The following is a 20,481-nucleotide window of genomic DNA, read 5'->3' on the forward strand; positions in this document are numbered from 1 at the left end:
TTTTCACAGCCATCTTAGCCTTGACCCCTAAAGGCAGCTCCCAACCAATAGTTCACTTCTTCCTCTCTCTGCTTCTTGCTGTCCAGGAGGCTGAGAGCCACCCTCAGTGCCGGCGGCTGCAGCTTAGAGACCTGATCATCTCTGAAATGCAGCGGCTCACCAAGTACCCTCTGCTGCTAGAGAATATCATCAAGCATACGGAGGGTAGGGCATGGGGAGGGCTAATGGCTTGTGCCAGCAGACATCCTTGCTTTGTCAGTTTTGGGATCTTAGCAAGCCTAGACCTTTGAGGTCCTAGGTGTCTTCTTCCCTGTCCTGGTACATTAAGTCTCAGAGAGGAGAATAATTGTAAATGTGCTTTGGAAATACAAAGTGTTGCACAGCAGGGAGAGCAAGGCCACTCCTGGCTTCTGAGCCTTTATACAAACCAGGAAGCATGGACCCAACGGCTGGCCCTTGAAGGCGTCTTGGCACCTCTGGGCAACTGTGAGTTCCTACCAGGGCTATGCTGGATTTTAGACCCATTAATACCTCTACTGGGTGTATGGAAGCTATAACCAGGGGACTAGCAAGGTGACTCAACAGAAACCCACAGAAAAGGATGGAGCAATTATGCTAATCACATATAACTCTAGAAGAATGACGAGCATCAGCACTCTGCAGGCAGAAGCACTGACTACCACACATTTTCCCCTTCTGGTAGGTGGCACATCTGAGCATGAAAAGCTCTGCCGTGCCCGGGACCAGTGCAGAGAGATCCTCAAGTTTGTAAACGAAGCAGTGAAGCAGACAGAGAACCGTCACCGATTAGAGAGCTACCAGAAACGCTTAGATGCCACTGCCCTAGAGCGGGCCAGCAACCCCTTGGCAGCAGAGTTCAAGGTAGGAGGTGGATGCTAAAACACTGGCAGCCTTCCTGGGCGCTCTGAGGAGCAGAACACTCAAGTCAGGGCCCAGTGAGTCTTAGAAGTAAGAGACATGGTACCTGTGTAGGGTGGCACAATCAGGCCCTGGGAGACACACCCTATTAATGTCAGACACCCTATTAATTCCACTAGATGTTGGAACTCAGCCGAAGGAAATAGAATGGGGTAGGACTTGAGGTCAAGGAGGAAATAATGTGAAGGGAATAAAGCTAAAGAGAAGGTCAGGAAAAACAGCACTGACTTCTTGGGAGGTTTGATGGCCAAGTGGGAATCCCAAGTCTAATCCCTTAACATATCCCCCAGAGCATCACAGGCACAGGGCTTCATAGCACACTTTACTTCTCTCCATCCCCTGCAAGAGCTTAAAGATAACAGTTGTTTCCTACCCACTGATTCTCAGCACCTTCCTTAGCATAATATCCTTGCACAAAGACGTCCTAAATACTTGCTGAATGAATGCAGTGATGATGTCTCCTTTACAGAGCCTGGATCTTACAACAAGGAAGATGATCCATGAGGGGCCCCTGACCTGGAGGATCAGCAAAGATAAGACCCTGGGTATGTGCCAGGGAGGGACAAGAAATGGGAGGGAGCCTGTGGTAAGTGTGCTTCCCCGGGGTTTGCTCTTCTTCTCTGTTGCATGGGCTTTGGAAGCTGCTGCTCTATTAGGATAGAGGGATGCTGGAGAGGCATACATAACGCAACTACAATGGCACCACAGGGCTCCTTAAGCACAGTGTGGGAAGGGAGGGTATGGAGTCACTGGATTCCTATGGCCTCCTAGTCTTGGGCATGAGCATCTAATACCTCTGAGTGGCAGAGCAACAGGGATTGTCTTAATTCCCAGACCTCCAGGTGCTGTTACTAGAGGACCTGCTCGTGCTGCTGCAGAGACAAGAAGAAAGGCTACTGTTGAAGTGCCACAGCAAGACAGCTGTGGGCTCCTCAGACAGCAAGCAGACCTTCAGCCCTGTGCTGAAGCTCAATGCTGTGCTCATCCGCTCTGTGGCCACAGGTACCCATGAGAGATGAGCCAGCAAGCCTGAGGCTATGTGGCATATTCACCGTTCACTACCCAGTGAGCACTGGGTGATGTAGGCCCTTTCTGGGGCTTTACACGGCTTAATGTCCTGTATTCCTTTCCTGTCTTGACCCAGTCTAAACAGGAAGATCTGGTCCAAGATGGGCATGGTGAGGGGTGGTCAGCCTGAAAGGACCATGATGGGTGCGATGGGTGCACTGGGTGGGGCTGAGGGTGCCAAAGCAAGGGTGGAAGAAATGGGACATAAAGAATAGGACAGATCTTGTTGCACGAATGCCTTGGGTAGAGCAGCATTTCAAAAGAAACCACACCTACAGCATGGATCTGAGTCCAGGCAAAGTATGATATTATGAGAATGGGCAGGAATCAGCAACCACATTCTCTGGGCCTTCATCTTTGACACCTGACCTCCCTAAGCAGCTCAACATGAAAAGATTTGGTAAGCCCTAAGCACTATATTAACATCAGCCCTCAGTAGAGCAAGAGGGAAGTAGGAATGACCCTGACAAATGTCACTGGGGGAACCCATAATTGCCTGTGTTTTTTGTTGGTGAGTGCCAATTGATTCTGATGACCCAGCTATATCTCATAGTGTTTTCTTCAGGTTGGTAACCATGGCTGCCATGTCCAGTGTAGACTTTGTGCCTTCTTTTCCTCACCAGATAAACGAGCCTTCTTCATCATCTGTACTTCGGAACTGGGCCCTCCCCAGATCTATGAGCTGGTTGCATTGACATCGTCAGACAAGAATATGTGAGAATTGATTGAGGGGCCCCGTGTACCTTCTGTCCCCTTGGAACCAGAGTGGTGTGTAGAAGGATTTGAGCAGTGAGGCCAGGGCTGGGCCCCAGAGCAGTTCCTGGATGGAAGATTAAGAAAAGTTAGGAAGCAACTTGGGCACAGAGCAGCAGAGGCCTTCACCCCGGGATACAACCAGGCCTGAGCCAAGCATAATAAATCCATGTATATAATCCAGGCCCTGACTCTACCCAACCTGTCTACCCCATGTTTCCCAACACTGGCTGCCAATGGCACAGTGAGCAGAGACAGGTTAAATCAGACCTCTGATTCTTCCTCTCTGAGTTTTCATCTGTATAATGTTATTCTGAAAGGAGTGTTGATATGGAGTAGTTGGTAGCTGTGAGTCATGTAAACCCAGGGGGATAGCCTATGAGGAGTGTTGATAGAGGGGGAGGTCTGCCTAGCAGAGGGTCATTGATGTGAAAGGGCTTTGAAGGTTTTTGGCAGTGAGGTCCACAGAGGACAGGGAGTGTCCCTTGCCTTATTCTTACCACTTGTATTTCTTGTATTTCTGCCGAGCAACAGATGGATGGAACTCTTGGAAGAAGCTGTGCAGAATGCCACCAAGCACCCTGGAGCTGCCCCAACACCCATCCATCCCTCACCACCAGGATCCCAGGAGCCAGCCTACCAGGGTCCCACCCCTAACAGGTGTGGCACTTAGCCCCCCAGTTCCAGCACCATTCCCTATCCTACCTGCCTGTTTCTTGATGCTCCTCAGCCTTTCACCCCTAGGGTAGACAGCCTCCACGGGGAAATGCCCCTGGAAACAGCCCCGGGTTCTCATATAGTGGAACATGCCTCTGCTTCTTTGCCTTCTGTCCTCCCTGCTCTCCCCCACTACCCCCTTTTGGATATAGTGGAGACTGCTCCTGAGTCAGGGATGTGGTATGGAATGAAGCCAGAGAAGCTAGGCCAACACCTACCCTCTGCTTTGCCAGCCTGTGCAGCCCATTCAGGTGATGAGGCCAGCTCCTTCCTTGCACCATGTTCTTTCATTGCCTGTGAAAGATAATGAGGGGGCCAGACTGGATTCCGTGACACCTTATCAGGCTGGCAAAGCTAGAAATTTCCACCAGGCGGTCTGCTTTAACCTTCAATGGGTTTCTTCTCTCAGGGTAGAAATAAATGACTCAGAAGTTTACCATACTGAACCAGAATCCAAGGAACTATCTGGAGGTAAGGCCCCCCTCTCCATCTTTTGGGAGACCAGCATAGTCCATTTTTTTTGTAGGTATGGGTCAGATTAAGGTGTCAGGTGATGGGAGAGTCCATCGGGGCCAGAGATATGAGAGATACCATTTCGAGAAATAGGAAAGGGGAGTCTAGAGAAGAAACTGACGACAGTTTGACCAACTCGCACTGACTCTGTGGGTAACAGGTCAGCAGAAGAAAGGCCCCTGCCTGCTTCAGCCAGAGGTTACTATCATAGAACAAGATGCACACAGAGAGTGAGAAGTATTGGGGTATGCATGCAGTTAAGATGTAATTTTTTTGAGATGAGATATAGAACCACAGTTTGCAGGTAACTTCTCTTTGAGGCTTTGGTTTGTTCTTCTTCTGCCTGTGTCACTCTTCTGTTTCCTTGCACTTAGAATGTCTTCCTCTGTGTCCCACTCATCCTTCCTAGCTCTGTTCCAGCAGTTCTGTTACTGTTTTTATTTTTGTTCATAATAGTCACCACCTCCTAGCAAATGCCTGACTTCCCAGTTTATTTTGATGCCCTGTGTCCCTCCACTAAGACCTCAAGCCTCCACCCCAGGCAGGGACAAGTCTGTATTTGTCTGCTGGTATGTGTCAGGGGCATGGAGTGATGGCGCCCTCAGGGGGTGCTCCATGAATTTCCATAGAGCTTACCAACCAGTATTCCTAAGCCCAGGGTCCACAGCTGGACATGGGCTCACCTCATACATCTACTCTCCCATGCCCTAACACACTCATGCAAAACAGGCCCTGGGCCCCAGCTGAGAGTTCAAGAGAAGCAGCTGTTAGAACAAGAAGAGCCTGAGCAGGAAGAGGATGCAGAGGAGCTGAGAGCCCTGCCTCACCCTTCCCCCTCCCTGGATGGAGAAAGCAGGACGAGGGACCCTGTCCTTCTGGCCCTCACAGGCCCTCTACTCATGGAAGGACTTGCTGATGCTGCCCTGGAAGATGGTAAGCACCTCAAAGACTCTGTCATTGGCCCCTGATATCCCAGGAGCACAGCCAGTATGAATTTCACCTTCTACCTACTCCAATGTGCTTACTAGTTATAATTGAGGGGAACTAGATGCAGGAATACCAGCTACAGCCAGAAACCCACCAGCTCCACCCTCGGGTGGCAACAGACTGACTGTGTTAGTGGCAGGAGCGATGGTAGCCCTCGTTTCCTGAGCTTTCCCATTACTAGGCTATGTGCAGTCCTTCACTAGGGAAGCCATCACTCTCTGTCTCTTCTGCAGTGGAGAACTTGCGGCACCTGATCCTGCGCAGCCTCCTGCCAGGTCACACTGTGAAGACTCAGGCTGCTGGCGAGCCTGAGGATGACCTCACACCCACCCCTTCTGTCGTCAGCATCACCTCTCACCCCTGGGACCCAGGATCCCCAGGGCAAGCTCCCACTATAGGTGACAGCACCCAGCTCCTGAGGCCAGAGGGAGAAGATGTGGCTCTCTGTTCTCTGGCACACCTGCCCCCAAGGACCAGAAATTCTGGCATCTGGGACTCTCCTGAGCTGGATAGGAACCCAGCTGAAGAGGCTTCAAGCACAGAACCAACAGGAAGTTATAAAGTTGTAAGAAAAGGTAAAATATGTTTTTGTGCCCATTGTGTTCACACTTTTGCTGGGGAAGAGATGAGTGATACAGGCAGACACTTCTCTTCCCATCCTTCTCTCGGATAATGTGTGAGCAGACTGGCATTGGGAACTGGGGGAAGAAGACATGTTGATATGAAGAGCCTTGAAGTCAGATAGCCAAGGCTCAAAGCCCTGACTTGCTACTTAATGTCTGTGTGTCTTAGACAAAATTATTTTCCTTATGTAATCTAAGAGAACATTTCCTAGCTCCCTCCTCAGCCAGCACACATCAACTTCCAGTAAAAGTTTCACTGATTATCTAGTCCAGAGGAAAAAACAATGTCACTTTTCTTCCCAAGAGACTCGGGCTTAGAAACATGAGGGCAAATGCCGACAGCCTTTTATTCCAGAAGGTGGGGTGAGCGCAGAGGGGCCTAAGATGAAGCTGGGAAGACCTTTGGAAATGGGGATGGTTGTCTGGGAGCAAGTACAGAGTGGCAGGGAAGATATCCAAGTTGGGGATGCTGTGGGCAGCTCTGTGACAACTCCAGCCAGGTTTGAATAGACCAGTAAAGATATGGAGGAGGAAAAACTCTCCTGAGGAGTCTGGCCAGAACCTGGACCAGTGGAGGCTGAGGGGGATTGTCTGACATCAGTCTCTGTGCCTTTGCTGGCCAAAGGCTGTCTGCTGGGCTTCTGAGAACCAGCCTGCTTCTGTTCTTCCAAGGTGACCTGGTGGGGTGTTCTCTGCAGCTCCTGGGACATGGCCATGTGTGATCTTGTACTCACTTTGTTCTTTTCTTCCTTTATTCTTGTTATCCCCTGACATGTCCACTTCCTTCTCCCTCTCCTTCATGCTCTCTCTTCCCTCCTTTCCCCTTGCTTTGTCTCTCAGTCTCTCTTCTCCCTGGTGGTGGTGTCGGTGCAGCCAAGGTGGCGGGCAGCAAAGTTATCCCTGCACTACCAGAGAGTGGCCAGTCAGAATCTGAGCTATCTGAAGTGGAAGGCGGAGCACAGGCTACGGGTAATCAACTTCTCCTTGGAGCCAAAGCCAGGCCAGGCTGTAGCAGGGGTCCAATGGGATAGAATTGGGCCTTGGCTGCCAGTGTTCAGTTACCCACAAACATTCTGTGTGCTCCCTAAGCTGTCTGAGATGGTTGGGAAGTAGCCCAGAGGCAGGAAGGAGACCTCTATCTCCAGCTTTGAGAAACCACTCGCAGAGCTTTCGGCCCATGGTCAGGTCTAGAAGAAAGCAAGAAAAGTCTTGCCAGTGCCCACACTCTAGTGTACTTAACCTGACATCCTGAGCAACCACTTCCCAGCCCTGTCCACTGCTCTAGCACTGTGCTGAGAAAAGGTTTGCATGACTTTTCAGGTTCCTTTGAGTTTCTCCCTGGTAACGGGGCTTTCCTTTACATACTACATACTTCTGCCAGCTATCCCTGACCCTCCCCTGCACCCCCCCCCCAGTAAGTTGATGTTTCTAGGGGGTGATGACATGTAGGGCAGTGTTGACATGCATCAGTAGAGTATGAACTGAAATGGTTGAAGTATGCTGCCTGCTGCTTTCCAGGGGGGGGGGGGGCTGAAACCTCCTGCTCCTTCCTTTCATGGATGGGAGCTGCTCTCTGTCTCCCTCGGCATAACACCTCCATCTTGCCCCTTCTTCACTCTCATCACTAAGCATCTTCCCCTGGCAGGTGGCCAGCCTGAGAACAGTTGCCAACTAAAGAGAAAAGGGCCTCTGGGAGCCTGGTAGGCAGCATGGGCCTGCATGCATTAGGTTGTCTGTAGAAGCCTCCCTGGCCCGTTCTGTCACAAGGCACACTGAGGGAGAGGGAGAATGGCTTAGGCATCTCTGCTTGTCTGATGTCTTTCCCTTGCCACCGGTACAGGGAACTGTTTTTATGTCAGCATGCCGGCAGGACCTGTGGACTCCAACACTGAGCCTGCCGGGACACCCCTGAGTCCCTCACAGACTCACAGCCTCCCTACGTGGCCAGCTGAGCCTCGGTACCAGAGGGGTGGCATTGAGGATCAAATATGTCCCAGCTGCTCTCCCCCAAACTTGGTCCTCAGGGATGTGGGCATGATCTTCCATACTATCGAGCAGCTTACCGTCAAGCTTCACAGACTCAAGGTAAGGAACATGGCCTTGGGTCAATAAGCCTTCCATCTGTTACTCAGGACAGTTATGTATTTATATATATATATGTGTGTGTGTATGGATATAAACATATTGAGCCTAGGGCCTCATACATGCTAGACAAACATTCTACCATTAAGCTACATTCCCCAACTCATGAAGTGTGTTATCTTCACTGGAGTCCTAGGCCACCATCATCAGCTTACCTGCCACATCCTGTGAGCCTTAGCACTGGAACTCAAACATTCCTCCTACAACTCTTCTAGGACATGGAGCTGGCCCACAGAGAGCTTCTCAAGTCCCTCGGAGGAGAGTCATCTGGTGGGACCACTCCTGTGGGCAGTTTTCACACAGAGGCAGCCAGATGGACAGACCACTCTCTCTCTCCTCCAGCCAAGGAAGCCCTGGCCTCTGACTCCCAAAACAGTCAGGAGCAGGGGTCCTGCCCTGAAGGTGAGTAACACCAATCCCTGCATGTGCCGCCTAAGGGAATGCCATGACCCGTGAGAAAGCATAGCCAAGCAGTGAGCCATCGTCCCTTGACCCTGAGTTGTCATCCCTCCGCTTCTGAAAGGGACCTTTGCCAGGCCTAGTGGGACACACCTTTAATCCCTGCACCCAGGAAGCAGAGGCAGCTGAATTTCTGTGAGTTCAAAGTCAGCCTAGACTATATATAGTTCCCGGCCAGCCAGGACCACATAGTGAGAAAAGTGGTGTGGGGCATCAGAAGACAACCTCAGCTGTCTGTTCTCCACTTCCTCCATGGAGCAGAATCTGTTCACTGCTGGGTAAACCAGGCTCGTTTGGGTCCCCCGTCTCCACTTACCTGTTGCCATGGAACTGGGGCTATAGGTCTACACTCTCATATCCAGGGTTGCACAGATTCTGAGGATCCAAACTCCAGCCTATCCATTGAACATTCTTCAGCCCCAGAAAGGGTTCTTTTTAGGGAAGCCACACAGAGGGTCCCTCCAACTGGGACCATGCAGATCCTTCTTTTTAAAAGCATCCTTTGTGTGGATGCTTTGTGTGCAAATCTGTATACCACATACATGAAGTACCTAAGGAAGGCCAGAGACAACTTTAACACCATGGAACTAGAGTTACAGATGCCATGTGGGTGATGGGAATTGAACCTGGGTCCTCTGGAAGAAGTGTTCTTAACCACTGAGCAAACTCTCCAGCCCCCCCCCCCCGAACCCTCTTTTTATGTTGAGGCCATGCACCAGGAGGTTCTTAGTGGCTCAAACCTGGATTCCGGGGGAAAGCCACTGCCATGGCCTGACTCTGAAAGTTAACACACTTACCTGTCTTGATTTTTGGGGCCAGACAGAGGTGGGGTCCTCATAGACTTGAAATCCCACAAGAAACAAGGGTTAGACTGACAGAATGGCTCAGTGTTTAAAGGCATTTGCCACGAAGCCTGGCCATCTGAGTTCAAGCAAGCCCCAGGGCTCACACAGTAGGAGGAGAGAACTGACTCCTGCAAGTCGTCTGACTTTCATTCACATAAGTAAAATTATTTTAGTTAAAAAAAAAAAAAAAAAAAAAAAAAAACTTTCTGAAGAAGCTAGCTTCATCACTGACAGCTGGTACTGGGACTTGAAACCTAGCCAGCTTCTTAACCCTCACCATCCTCCCACAGGCTCCGACACCCCCCTGGAAGACAGTGCCACAGACACAGCTTCGTCACCAGGACCGTAGCCATCCAGATAACCTGAGCCTGTGCTCCTCCACTCTGCTGGAGTCTGGCCTGAGCCAGAGCACAACACTAAGAGACCGAAGCCTCCCCCTGGAAGATGCTGCAGAGGCCCGGGGAGAGGCTTGCATGTTGGTCGGTTCACATTGGACAGTTTCAGTGTCTCTTCCTATTAGCCGAGTGTCCATGGCTTTCGTCTCCCAAGCATGCTGACCGCAACAGAAAGGTCTCCCACAATGGCCTACCCCTTCACCCCACATAGCTACATAGCAAGTGTGGGGTGTGCCGTGTGCACAGTACCCTCAGGTGTGCAAGTCAGAGGAGGAGGCTTATGTGTAAATGCACTTTTTTCCTCCCCTTCTTCTGGGCCCGAGACAGCTGGGGGGCCTGGCTCTCCTCTCTGACCCCTTAGTTCCTATAAATATGTCTATTGTATGTGCATTTTTGCCATTGTAAATAACTTAGCCTTTTTTTTTTTTTTTTTTTTTTCTGTCCCTGGCCTGCTCAGCCAGTCAGAGACAGCTAAGCGGAGAGCCGGTCAGCAGCCCAGTTCATGGTGGTTCCTGTCGTCTGTGTCCCACAGCAGGGAGGTCTCCCAGACCCCAGCCCTGCCAAGCTCCAGGGTCCTCCTGTGTCAGGAAATGAGCCCATGAGACCCATGCCCACCTCCTTCCCCACCCACTTGCCCCATAGAAACAAATACAGCAGGTACGGAGCTCAGAACAGACCCTAAGAGAGCAGAGTCCCTGAGTTAATTCAGGGCCCTTCCCCAGGGACCACAGCAGCGTTGGTTCATCATCATGTCCTCACTCCGCTCCCCACTGATGAACATACACACTGTGCTAGGTGTATATATACATATATATAAATATATATAATATATAAAATATAGATATGGAAATGACTGTTTTGCTGTTAAAATAATGTATACTCTTATTTTCTTCCTTTCATGGTTAAGATTTTTTTAAAGAAAAGTTAATATTCTTCCATTGTGGTTGTATAATTCTTAGACTGATACAGGACGTGTTGGCTGTGTCTGGTCAAGAATGGGTAGAGGGAGAGCCCTTGCCACCTCTCCCAAAGTTTCAGGTGTGCACCTCCTCAGAAGAGGTCGGGCAAGTGACCCTGGCCAAGAAAGACAGTGTGGTTACTTCACACACAGAAGCAGGGCTGACGTGACCTACCCTCAGCTGCACCTCACTGTTCTCACCCGTCTCCTTCCCACAGATAAGTGTAGGGCTGAAGAGAGGAGGCCGTAGAGCTTTGGAGGACCCGGCAGACTGAGAGCAATGGGAGATGTCCCTGGAGCCTCTTAGCAGCCCGTGCTGAGGCAACAAGTACTTAAGATTTCAAGTATGGAGATAGGAGACAGATCAACAGCAGGGAATGCTGGGGACAGGTCCTAGTTCCAAGCCTCCTCCCTCCATCAGAGTTGTATGGACAACCTCCATCATCCCTAAGGCTATGTGCATGCTGGCAGAGATGGTTTGGGGGGTGCTGTTGGGACACTCGGGAGGTAGAGCAAGGGCCCTGGCTTTGTAGCCAGGAGCTTGGTTCATCCCCCCCAACAGAGCCGTGGTTGTGATTCAGGTCACCATTCTGCCACATCTAGCCAGGCAGTATGAACAGACTCAAGAGCCCAGATGTTCCAAACAGTTCTGGAGTGATTTTTCAAAGAATAGTGCAGCAACAGACTGTTACTGGTCCAAGATATCTCCCAAGAAGATAGGGCCACCCGTGGGAGGCCTAGGTAACTGTGGCGTCCTCCTCCCTGACCTTGGCCTTCACAGGGTCCCTTGGCAGCATCAGTTCCTGAATCATGGTGTATGTTGGACACTGCGGGTCAAAGCAGTTTTTCTGAAAGGTAAAAGGGAACATTATGTTTTCAGGACAGTGTTAGAGCTGCTCAGCAGGGGAAGGCAGTCGTGGCATTGGTAAATACAGAAAACAAAGGTTGGAAATGGGCTAGGAACTCACCGCCAGGGACAGCCACAGCAGCCCCAAGGGGCCCTTGGACGAAGTCCTGGGCTTAGATACCTGAACCTGGTATTGCACAGCAGTGAGGAAACCTTCCAGCCCCACCTCTGTGATCCGATTTCCTGAGAGGAGGCACAGACCGTGGCATCTGGCATCACACCTGCCAGCCTGGCTCCCCACCCCCAAGTTCACCAGGCAGGGCTGACTGACTGAACTAGCCCTCTGTCCCTATTCTCTCTACTTCACGCCTTCCCCGCATGTCCTTTCCCCGTGCGACTCCTCTTCCCCGCCTCCCTATCCTACTCATGTCACGACTGCCCTGGATCCCATCCCTGACCCAGCACTTCCTCTAAGCTCCAGCCCCATGGGTCTGACAAAATGATGCTCTGCTCAACGTGTTTAAGAATCAAGAACACCCCATGGAGCTATGGTGGCACCCCTTAGCAGGGTGGAGCCTGGGTAGTCCCAGGAAGGACGGGTAAGGCTTGCAAACATACGGAGGAGGTTGAGGTGCAAAAGGACCTTGTTCCCAGGCATGAAAACCTTCCCATCTCGGTGCTCCACAGGTTCCAGGAGAGGGTTAACCATCTCTGTAGCTTCAACAACCAGCTGCTAAAGCAGAACACTAATTGCAGCAGAGGAGAGGGGAGCTGGTCATCAGGCCATTCATTCATTCATCCATTCAACATACAGGTTTTGAGTACTGGTTAGAATTCAGGCAGTGTCCTAGGTGCTGGAGAAACAAAGATAAATAAGCCCATACCCTCAAAAAGTTCCTTGGTGTGGGGAGCCAGAGGATTAAACAAGAATGTGGTGTGCCCTAGAGAGCAGAGGACTGTGTGAATGTAGACCTTAAAAGAGGCAGCCTAGGAGTACGAGTTGAAGGTGTACAGACATCCAGATGAATGTGGCAAGGGCAAAGGCCCTGGAGCCCTGGGTCCACATGGGACTGGGGTTTAATAAGGATTTATAACCCTTCCATTAAAGAGCAGCTGGGAGTCCGATGGTCCTGATGAGAAGGAGCAGTTTGCCCAAGACAAAGGCAAAGACTTTAACATGGGGAGTAGAAAGCCATCCTCCTTCCTTCTGCCAGAATTTGTGTTGGGTGCCAGGAAGGACTTATAAAAGGACAGGGCTTTCCCTTGCAGGAGTGTGTGACAGGGTTGCGCAGTCTCCTCATGGAGAGAACAGAGATGACAGGATGGAGGACTGGGAGAGCTGGGAGCCAGGAAGCAGGTGGCCCAGGAAGGCTTCCTAAGAAAGGTTGAGTCACAAAGCATGAAAGGGGATCCAGCAACAAAGTAGGCCAAGGTCTGAAGGAGGGTACTAGGGTACTGCATGGGGCAGTGTGGTGACAAAGTGCCTTAGGGAACACCTAAGGGGCAAAAGTAACCTTTGCCCCTGTTTAATGTTGGAGGGGCTGCTGGTAAGCTGAAGCCCTTAGAGAACAGAGCAGGTCCAAGGGAAAGGGACCTGCCACATGGGGAGGAGGAGAAAGGGGAGTTGTGAGTGGCATCTCCACGGTGCGCACAGATCAGATAGGATTCCCGTGTGGGCTGGAGTGGGCTTACGGAGACAGCTGCCAAAGCACTGAGACTGGCTGATACATCCCTGCGTGCCACCTACCTCAGACTCCAGGAGGATGCTGCGTTTCTCTTTGCTCCCCGTCTTCGTCCCTTTTCCCTTGCTCATCTTCTGCTCAGGGATGGTTACCTCTGGGACCAGAAGAGGAGCCAGAATGCACAGAGAAGACCCCCAGTACCACCCAAATTCCCCAGGGAAAGGGGCTTCGTAAGGCAGGGACTTGGGGGAGAACATGGGAACAACTGCAGAGCTCCCGTCTAGCTGGATGGATTCCTTTTCTGAGGACAGCCACAGAGGCCCAGTCCTGAAAGATATGGTAGTGGGTCACAATATCTAGGCCAAGTGGAGTGTCACTCATTATTTCAAAGTGAGGAATAAACAAGACCCAGCTCCTGGCAGACACAGCAGGGCCAAAACCTGGCTCCAGCGCTGACAGGGCTCTCCCTCCATGTGGGGAAGATTCCCATAGAAGGATGCCCACACTTACTCCCCTTGCCTGCCTTTGAGGCATCTTCTTTCTTAGGGGTTCCTTGTGTGGGTGACTGCCCCGAGCCTGTCTTCTCTTCCTTCTTTACGACTTCCTATGAAGGATGTGAAAAGACATAATGGATATCCTGCCTCCCAGAGGGAGAGCATCTGAAGGCTGGGCTTGAGAGACACCTTCAAAGGCCAAATCCATTTGGCCTTCTTCCTACTGCCCTGAACACCATGGAAACTCCTCCTCTGCCCATTCAGGGCCCAAGGTTCCCTCTCGCCCAACACACCTACCCCGGACTTCTCCTTTTTCTTGCCCAGGCCCTTGGTCGTTTTTATTGTCTGAATCTTTTCTGGCTTGTCCACCAAGGCAACAGTGCTGATCCCCATGGTCTGTGTCTTCTCACGTTCTGTTTTGGAGTCCCCGTGTCGAGAGGAGGAAGGCTGCGTTCACAAATGGGAGGGTGCAGAGGAAGTAGCTAGAAGCCTTCCCTTCCCCATCTCCCTGCCTATTATCTGGTCTGGGACAGAGTTGCTGTTGGCAAGGAGGAGCCCAGAAAGGATGAGAATGAGATGAAGGCTCCGGCTTTCATCCTAGGAGGGGGACATGACGCACTTTATTTTTGTCATTGTTGTTGATTTGTTGCAGTGCTAGGATCAAACCCAGGGCAAGCCCTCTATGTATCGTCCTATACCTCCAGCATCTCACTCTGAGGCTCTGCTCAGGCTGTCCTTGAACTCATCTTTCATCTGCCTCCTAACTGACAAGGTTTACATTATGCTCAGTCAGCAGCTTTTGTTGAGCTAAGTTCTAGGCAGTATTCCAAATGCTGCATAGTAACTCATTTAATCCCTCAAGTGTATGAAGAAAGTTAACAGTTACCCTACTCAGTTGAGGAAAGTTGAGACTCAGGTTAGGCAGTGATCGGAAATTGGTGACGTCTGGGGAGGACTGCAAACCCAGGTGACCTGAATAGTATCTTTTCTCTTAAGAACACTCTAACTGCCAGAGTGACTGTAGTTAGCCCACCAAGTTGGGCTTGGCAGACCCTGGGCCTCCAGAATCCAGAAGGGAAAGAGGATGGAGCGAATTTGAGCAGAAAAGCAGCCTTTCTGGGACCAGGTAGCTCCTCACCCACCGATCGTGACCGCTCCTGCGTTCCTTTCTCCAGCAGCAGGCGCCTCCGCTCCACCACCTCCCTGTGAGTCAGCTCAAAGGGGCGCAGGACCTGAGGCAAGGCCAGCTCCCAGTGTCAGACATCCCCTTCAGATCCCTGCCCCGCCCAGCGTGCAAACCCACCTCGGCCAGCTTCAGTGCACCCTTGTCTTGAATGCGGTTGTGTGCCAAGGACAACCACAGGAGAGAGCGGTTCAGCCTCAGGCCCTGGAAGATAGACCTGTAAGCCAAGGGCAAGCCAGCCTCCCCATGTGTCTTGCCCAACCACACATACATCTGCAATGTAGCCGGCACCCTCATCCCCGATGTGGTTGAATCCTAGGTTCAGTGAAACAAGGGTCCGGTTGCTGTTGTGCAGTGTGGACAGTGCCTGGCCTAGGAGCTGCGCCCCGTGGTCATTGATGTTGTTGTTTCTCAGAGACAAGTGAGCAATCCTGGGGCAGGCAGGGAGAGGGAGAACCGGTCCGTATTCATGGGGCTTGGTACCTCTTGGGGACATGAGTGGGCAGGGTTAAAGGTGCTTTGGGACAAGTAGAGGTAAGGTAACTTCAAGTGGGGGACAGGCCAAGAAAGGGCAGTGAAGTCAAGACGTCTCACGTGCTGTCCAGTCCCATGAGCTTGTAATAGGACTGCTCCGGTAGTGGGTTCCCCTCCAGGGATACCTTCCTGAGAGTGAGAAGGCTCTGAGGTCTAGGAATCATCACTGAGGCCATGCAAGGGGGGTGGGGGAATCGAGTGGAAGTGTGGATCTTTGGGGAACATCTAGAAAAGAGTCTAAGAATATCCCCCAATACAGGAAGCACATCTATGACAATTCCCGGCTAAAATTCCAGAAGCATGACCATGGGAGATGACCTATATAGTACAGTGGTTGCTAAGATGCCCTTCACTGAGTCCTATTTCTGGATACCCAGGCCCTGTGCTATATAATCCTGTCCTCTGCGGTACAGCTAGAACTAGTAACAGCTCTTTGTGTGTTTGTGTTTGGTTTTTTGAGACAGGGTTTCTCTGTGTAGCCCTGGCTCTCCTGGAACTCCCGCTGTAGACCAGGCTGGCCTCAAACTCACAGATCTGCCTGCCTCTGCCTCCTGAGTGCTGGGATTAAAGGCGTGCACCACCACCACCTGGCTCTACTGGTCGGTTTACCACATTTTGGAGTGACTTTGTTACACAATAATAAATCACTACAGGACTCTCTAAGAGATAATTGCTTCTCTCACAGTCCTAAGAAAAAGAAACCAATGGGTAGAAATTTCCCATGGCATATAATTATTTCTCAGCCTTTTGGGCTGCCTTGTTTCATAAAAACAATTCACTTTAAATCATCTTATGTGGATATGGCTGATTCTTACATAATGAATTCACAGTTCTTTTTCTGTTAGCTCATTTGTTTCTACTTTCCCAGCTAAAGATATAGCCCCTGCCCTCGGGGAGCATCCATCTGATTCATAGAAGGAAAGCTTGTGTGGATGGCACTGAGAGGTACTATTTGTGAAGCAAGAATGATGACTAGGGTCCTGTAGGAAACTGAAAAGTGTCAGACAGCTAAGTTAGCTCTGTCCTTTGTACAGCACACTGCAACTGTAGTTACTTAGCTACAGTTGAGTAGCTGTCTTAACCCTGGCTCTGCTTCCTACCCATCCACCCCGCAATTCCTAGAAGGCTAGCTTAGCTCCAAGCTCTTCCTGCACAGACTCACATGGTAGGCAGCATTCCCTTTTTGCATGAGCCATCCCTCCACACCCACCTCCCCACACTGCCCAAAGCAGCTTCTGGTCATGGGCCCGTCTCTCCCTGCTCACTGTACTGGGTCATGGAACAGGGGAGATGATCTCTAAGGAGGGGGTGGGGCTGATGGAGAGGAGATGGGACCTCAGAGGGCTCTGGATACCACCCAACAGACATGGCCTGAGCCCCATTTCCACACAGATGCCAGCCTAGACCTACAAATGGGACTTGCTAACTCTAAACAACTGCTTCCCCTCATACACCCCAGCCAGGCCCTTAGGCCTGACCACAACTGACCTGAGTGTGGAGGAGCAGAGAGGCAAAAGGGCGATAAAAGTGGTCAGGGTCTTATCCGTCAGCCCCACCTTCCACAAGCTAGTATTAGAAATAGAAAATGCTGGGCACGGCCTCCCATAGGAAACCCCTTCCCACAGTCCCCCAGGCACACCCTCCCTCCCCCCCTCTCTCTCTCCCTCCTTCCCTTCCCCCCTCCCTCTCCCTCCCTCCCCCCTCCTCCCCCTCCTTCCCTCCCCCCTCTCCCTCCCTCCTAGCTAGAGCCTAACCACCCACAGTGCCTCTCACTTGATGGCTTGCAGCTGGCTGAGGGAGGGCAGACATTTGGAGAAGATTCCCAGAATCCGATCCTCAACTTTCCAACCTGAGGAAAAGCCAAGGGCTTCTCAGGCCAGGGAGGGACCTGTGACCTACTGTGAGTCAGTAGCGGGTGGTAAAGCTCAGCTGGGACTGAGGGGGGCCTGGGAGGGCGGCACTCACCCCGGATGTAGATCTCTTTCACTGCCTTGTTGTCTTCCTGCTCCAGCTCCACCTGAATGGTAGGTCGAAAGAACACGTATTTGCTCTCCAAGCTGTTCTGGCTGCAGGATGCTGACAGCCGCTGGTCATCTAGAAGGCGGGGGAGTGTGAGGGCATCCACAGCTGCATTGTGCCCCACCCAGTGAGGGAGCTGAGTGGGCTATGGCTCACCTTGGGTGGGTTTTTCTGATATGGAGGTAGAAGGGAGAAAGTTTTGGTGGGGCCGTGGCCGGATGACAACTTTGGGAAAGTCCGTGTAGCCTGACCGTGTGCAGAGCTCGGCGAAGTCTGTCTCCAGGACCCCTGAGCACTGGTACTCCTCTGCAGGGGCGGCAGCGGAGTGAGCCCAGCGTTCAGTGCAGCAGGAACCTCCATGCTCACAGCAGCCCCAAGTGGAAGCTATTTTGCTAAGACCAATGCTAAAAACACTGGAGGAAAGCAAGAGCTCGCAGAAGGGGACTGTGCTGCCCAGCAGGGCTGCTGACCTGTTAACACTTTCTTTTTAATAGTATATTTGCTAGTCAGTGTCCCAGAGTTTGTAAAATGCTCTGCTAATTCAGTCTTGCCTACCACCTACCATCCTGAGGCTCTGCAAGCTGGTGTCTGACACCCCCAAAAGGGTTCCTGAAAATGAGGAGTTGTGCCAAACACCGACCACCCTACAGCAGCACACAGGCCACTGGCAGAGGACACTCAGTTGAACCTCTTCTGTGTCTGTGCAGTAGGGAACCTGGTCCCAGGTTACCCAGAAACTGCATGGCACAGAACACTCTGAGGAAGAGTGAGGAGCTTTGTCCCTGTACCAGGCTGTCAGTGGAAATGTGGGCCCATGGGAAATGTTCAACCAGTTAGCCCAATTTACCAATTTAACAGTAGGAGACCCAGGGAAGTTGGGAGGCCCCTGCATAGCCCTGTGCATGCTCAAACTGGCTCTGGGTGTGGCCATCACCTTTCTTGGCATTACTCACCTCCCATGAGCAAAGCCCCTCAAACTTTAACATTCATAGGAATTACCCAACAAGTTTGTTAAAACACCCTCCTGAGCCCATGCCCAGACTCATGATTTTATTCCCTATGGGAAAGATCTCAAAGAAACTTACTCCTGTCCTCCTCCACCCCACACCAACACAGATTGAGAAATGGCCCATCAGATGGAGTTTCCTCTAAATCTACACAGCTACCAGGCATCTCTACCCCATGGTGAGACCCACATCTGCCAGGCCATACAGTGGCAAGTGTGCAAGTGTCTGTGTCCTCCACATTGCCCTTACTCAGGGTCCCTGTACGGTTGTCACTCGAGTTCTCCCCTGCATCTGCCAGCTGCTTAGGCCATCCTTGCCAGGGCCGTCTCTGCACCTCTTCAGACACTTCTGACCCATCTTGGGGAGTCTCAGGTTTGAACATCCCAACACCCTAGCAGTTCCCAAAGCCATTTCGCCCTGCCCCTTTTCATTACAGCTGAGCCTCACTCCTGAAGCCCAGCCTTGCATGCTCCTCCTATTTTTCTTCCCATTTCCACCCAGCTAGCATCCCAGGCTAGAAACCTGGGACTAAATGATGCTGGGTCCCTCACCCCCTTGCTTCCCTCTCCTACCCCCTCCAGCCCTTTACCCACTCACTTCTACCTCCCAGGAGTCTAACCTACCCTCTTGCAACCTCACTATCCTGTGCCAACTACCACTGTCCTTGGACTGGGCTACTTACTCAGTCACAGCTCATCTCTCTGCTTCCTCGCTTCTCCGTGTTCCCTGTTCCCTTTTACTTCCTTGGTACATAGTCTTGCTTCATATACAGTCCAAGTTTTATATGGAACCCAAGTGCCTCCTGCCTCATCATTCCAAGTGCTGGGGTTACAAGTATGCCCCCTTTATGTGCCCAGAGAAGTCAGTGACATCTTGCCTTGCCTGTGGAAGATGCTTTTTCTCCAATTCTTCATAAGATGCCTGTCCCTGACCACTAGCAGAACCAGAAAAACGGCACCCAGCAAAGAGTGGACCATCGGAGTCTTTTCCCAGGTTGTTTTATCTCCATTCCAGGTATGGCAAGGCCCCAGAAAAAGCACCAAATTTTGTAGCAAGACACCTTCTGACAAATTCCCTTTTGTACTTAATTGGTGAAAATTGGGTTCTGTCAAGAAAAGCCAGAGTCCTATTCATCCAACTTTAATGGTTTTCTTTAAATATGTCGAAGCAGAACTGTGTCCATGGCCACAGGGCAGATACTCAACTGTGGACTAAATGAGTTATCTATAGAGCCCTGTTCAAGAGCCCTCCCACAGCAGCATGGGGTCTTCCCGCCCCACCGGTCTTCTTTGGGATGTCTTGTCACATCTTATGATGCATGTCAGCATCCCCAGGAAATGTGTATTATTTAAGGCCAACCAATGAGGAGATCCACTTTGATCTCAGCAGGGAAAGAATTGAGTTCTGAACCAGCCTAGTCTACATAGCAAGTTCCAGACAAGACTTCATTTAATAATAATATTAACAATTAATAATAATGATAACAAGCCAAACACTAGGGCTCTGATTAACCCAACCCCAGCCCTGCCCGCATACCGGGATTTTTTGGCTCTTCCTCACCCACTGGAGGCAGGGCAGTTACTGGCTTCTCCTTAGCAGCCCGGTCCCCCTTCTTGGTTACTGCACCTGATGACTTCTGGGCCCCAGGACGTGGAGTCCTAGGTGAGGTCCCTGTAGCGCTCGCCTCACTTGACATACTGGTGGTTCTGAGCCCCTCACGTAACAGGCAAGATGAGACAGGGCTCTGTGGACCTCACACTGAGATTATCCACTCACCAGATCCAATTGGCCAGCAACTGTACAACTGCAGGATCTAGGAGTCCCTCTCCAGGACAACTGAGCCTGGTTGGGTGGGGCTGTGGCCAGAGCAACGGTGAAGAGGCACAGAGCGCACGCACGTGATGGGCGGGCGCCTGATTGCCCCGTCCAGAGCGAGTGGGCGTGGTTTGGTACTGTTGGGGTCTGTGTAAACAGCAGAGCTCAGGCAGCCTAGGATCCATGGATCCTAGGGCAGAGGGCACGAGCATCTAACAGTCCCTACTCACAGAGATGCAGGAAGCCGAGGCGACACTGAGCAGGGCGGTGGTAGTGGGTGGTGGACACTCAGAAGGGGACTTCAGGCTCATTCTCTAGACTGAGTCCCTAGTGCCAAGAGCTCAAGCAAGCTGTCCAGGCCGATTCTGAGTTCTCTCCTCTTCAGCTGACTGGAGGCTCAGTCTGATTGACTTGATCCAAGAGGTCCTATCCTTACCCTTTCGCTGTCCTGGGCCCCTTTGGAGTCGCTTGGCTTCCTGGAGCTCGGCACCTCATTCAGTA

The 20,481-nt window shown here is 51.4% G+C and overlaps 2 protein-coding genes across 15 annotated transcripts in view; one reads left to right on the forward strand and one right to left on the reverse strand.

The window, feature by feature from the left end:
- The window catches only part of Arhgef11 (Rho guanine nucleotide exchange factor 11), a 114,396-nt gene extending 104,022 nt beyond the window's left edge, over positions 1 to 10,374 (forward strand). For 11 of the 13 annotated variants that reach the window (XM_051199000.1, XM_051199010.1, XM_051199013.1 and 8 more), the window contains 13 exons: positions 87 to 204; positions 704 to 882; positions 1,409 to 1,484; positions 1,774 to 1,941; positions 2,631 to 2,721; positions 3,295 to 3,420; positions 3,887 to 3,948; positions 4,720 to 4,923; positions 5,211 to 5,552; positions 6,441 to 6,569; positions 7,441 to 7,685; positions 7,958 to 8,144; positions 9,337 to 10,374. In XM_051199000.1, the coding sequence (XP_051054957.1) occupies positions 87 to 204; positions 704 to 882; positions 1,409 to 1,484; positions 1,774 to 1,941; positions 2,631 to 2,721; positions 3,295 to 3,420; positions 3,887 to 3,948; positions 4,720 to 4,923; positions 5,211 to 5,552; positions 6,441 to 6,569; positions 7,441 to 7,685; positions 7,958 to 8,144; positions 9,337 to 9,395 (1,986 nt within the window). In that variant the 3' untranslated portion in view covers positions 9,396 to 10,374. The remainder of the gene's footprint in view (positions 1 to 86; positions 205 to 703; positions 883 to 1,408; positions 1,485 to 1,773; positions 1,942 to 2,630; positions 2,722 to 3,294; positions 3,421 to 3,886; positions 3,949 to 4,719; positions 4,924 to 5,210; positions 5,553 to 6,440; positions 6,570 to 7,440; positions 7,686 to 7,957; positions 8,145 to 9,336) is intronic. The other 2 variants (XM_051199012.1, XM_051199009.1) reach the window with 2 other exon arrangements.
- A 613-nt stretch (positions 10,375 to 10,987) lies between these two features.
- Lrrc71 (leucine rich repeat containing 71) lies at positions 10,988 to 20,058 on the reverse strand. 2 transcript variants are annotated; one of them, XM_051199015.1, is made up of 15 exons: positions 19,702 to 20,058; positions 17,315 to 17,464; positions 17,105 to 17,233; positions 16,913 to 16,988; positions 16,628 to 16,705; positions 15,200 to 15,268; positions 14,877 to 15,036; positions 14,726 to 14,809; positions 14,565 to 14,654; positions 13,720 to 13,869; positions 13,439 to 13,532; positions 12,994 to 13,082; positions 11,865 to 11,979; positions 11,368 to 11,489; positions 10,988 to 11,247 (listed from the first exon to the last, which is right to left on the reverse strand). In XM_051199015.1, the coding sequence occupies exons 1-15, from the start codon at positions 19,859 to 19,861 to the stop codon at positions 11,137 to 11,139; spliced, it is 1,677 nt and encodes a 558-aa protein (XP_051054972.1). In that variant the 5' UTR covers positions 19,862 to 20,058; the 3' UTR covers positions 10,988 to 11,136. The 2 variants fall into 2 exon arrangements, with proteins under 2 accessions (XP_051054972.1, XP_051054973.1); XM_051199016.1 differs by having other exon boundaries at positions 10,989 to 11,247; positions 11,865 to 11,976.
- Between the last annotated feature and the right edge of the window lie 423 nt (positions 20,059 to 20,481).

This window comes from Phodopus roborovskii, unplaced genomic scaffold (assembly GCF_943737965.1).
Source record: "Phodopus roborovskii unplaced genomic scaffold, PHOROB, whole genome shotgun sequence".
Classification (NCBI taxonomy): domain Eukaryota; kingdom Metazoa; phylum Chordata; class Mammalia; order Rodentia; family Cricetidae; genus Phodopus; species Phodopus roborovskii.